Source organism: Ipomoea nil, unplaced genomic scaffold (assembly GCF_001879475.1).
Source record: "Ipomoea nil cultivar Tokyo-kokei standard unplaced genomic scaffold, Asagao_1.1 scaffold1936, whole genome shotgun sequence".
Lineage (NCBI taxonomy): Eukaryota > Viridiplantae > Streptophyta > Magnoliopsida > Solanales > Convolvulaceae > Ipomoea > Ipomoea nil.
Genome location: NW_017618364.1, coordinates 670235 through 672375, shown reverse-complemented (window position 1 = coordinate 672375; position 2141 = coordinate 670235). Strand labels below are relative to the sequence as shown.

The following is a 2141-nucleotide window of genomic DNA, read 5'->3' as shown; positions in this document are numbered from 1 at the left end:
TTCTCACCATTAAAGCGTACTCGGGGGCCACGGACCCACGGGCACACCTGACTAGGTACAGAGCCGCCATGATGATCACCGAGGCAACGGACACCATCCTGTGTAGGGGGTTCTTCGCACCTTGGACGGGCAGGCGCATGATTGGTTCGGATCCCTCCCAGCGGGGTCCATCTCCACCTTTGCGGACCTCACCCGGCAGTTCCTATCCCATTTCGCCACCAGCATACAACGGAAGAAACAAATTGCCGACATGTGTGATTTGAAGCAGGGGAGCTCGGAATCACTAGCCGAGTCCCTCAGCAAGTGGACGAAAGAGGTCATTGGGGTCGCCGACTTTGATGCGAAATCGGCCATGGTAATTTTCCAGAACAACTTGAGGTCGGGGGCTTTTCACCAGGACCTCATCAGGTAACCCCCAAGGACCTACGCTGACGCCGAGGCTGCCGAGAAAAGGAAGAAGGAGCAGGAAGGAGGAAGAGGTCGAACAGACAAGGCACCTCTGGAGGAGCGCAAGGCGCCCCGACCACACCGACGTGAGTACGCTGAGGGGCCCAGGATGAACCCCACACGCTATCTCACCCCGCTGACACATCCCGTAGGTACTATCTTGGCGCACGCGGAGGACCAGGGAATCGTGGTATTCCCGAAGGAGGAGTGCATGAAGATATCGGCGAAAGGGGACCCCAACAAGTACTATAGGTTCCACCGGCAGAAAGGACACGATACAGACGAATGCATCCTCCTAAAAAGACAAATCGAGCAGCTCATCCAAATGGGCTACCTCGGCCAATTCATTAAGAAGCCCGGCCAGGGGCAGGAACAGGCCCAGGGCCAGAAGCAGAGCAATGTATGGCGGAAGGGGGGTGGCCAGGCGCCATCCATCTCGGCTCCTCCCCGCAAGAGGGACCACCACGACCACAGTTCCGATGAGGAGGAGAAGACGACGGAGGACTCCCAGCCCCCGAAGAAACGGGCCATCTACGTCATCTTTGGGGGGCCCGAGGGAGGGGAGTCGCTAGCCGAGCGAAAGAGGTGGGCGAGGAGCTTGTACGTAGGGGAGGTCACACGTACCCCCCACGAGAAGAAACCAAAGAGGGAGCCCATCACGTTCACCGACGCCGACCTGCCAGATGGGCCCCTCCCCCACCGAGACGCCCTGGTGGTCAAGCTGGACATCAACAACGTGGTAGTGCACCGGGTACTCGTAGACACGGGTAGCTCGGTGAACGTCATGTACTACGACACGTTCACCCAGCTGGGACTCTCAAGAGGACAACTGGAGCCGATACGGACCCCCCTATCCGGGTTCATGGGGGACTCAATTGAAACGGAGGGGTCGATCAATTTGGAGGTGGAGATAGGCACGCCACCTCACACCAGGAGGTGGGAAGTCAAGTTCGCAGTCGTGAAAATCAACTGCGCCCACAACATCATACTCGGTCGACCCGCCCTAGAAGACCTCAGGTGCGTAATTTCCATGGAACACCTGTGCCTCAAGTTCCCGACACCAGCTGGGGTCGGGGTCGCCCGGGGGGACCAAAAGGTAAGCCGCAGCTGCTACTTGAAGGCGTGCCGCCAGATTGGTCAAAAGGACCTCCAGGTACATACCATCGCCGAGAAGGCGTTTCGGGAGGAGGTAGGTCGACCTCGGGCCGAGCCCGTGGTCGAGACAGAAGAGGTCATCCTCGACCTCAGCCGACCCGACCGGGTTGTGAAGGTAGGGGTCGGCCTCCCGGGAGCTACAAGGAGGTCTTTGCATGGGGTCCCGAGGACATGCCGGGCCTCAGCTGAGACGTGAACACACACAAGTTGGCCGTCGACCCCGCGGTCAGGCCAATCCAGTAGCGCAAAAGGTACTTCTCCGCCGAGAGGAGGGAGTTCGTCAAAAAGGAGGTCGACACACTGCTGGAGATTGGTCATGTTAGGGAGGTCATATACCCCACCTGGCTGGCCAACGTAGTCCTCGCCCCAAAGCCGCCCACCTGGAGGATGTGCGTGGACTACACCGACCTCAACAAGGCTTGCCCTATGGACCCCTTTCCCCTCCCCAACATCGATCAGCTGGTGGACGAGACTGCAGGTTGTTCCCTTATGAGCTTCCTAGATGCGTTCAAGGGGTACCACCAAATTTTCATGGAGGA

General features: G+C 58.9%; 1 protein-coding gene across 1 annotated transcript; it reads left to right on the top strand.

The window, feature by feature from the left end:
• The first annotated feature begins 556 nt into the window (after positions 1-556).
• Positions 557-1798, top strand: LOC109146664. Its single transcript, XM_019294316.1, has one exon. The coding sequence runs from the start codon at positions 557-559 to the stop codon at positions 1796-1798; it is 1242 nt and encodes a 413-aa protein (XP_019149861.1).
• Positions 1799-2141: the final 343 nt, after the last annotated feature.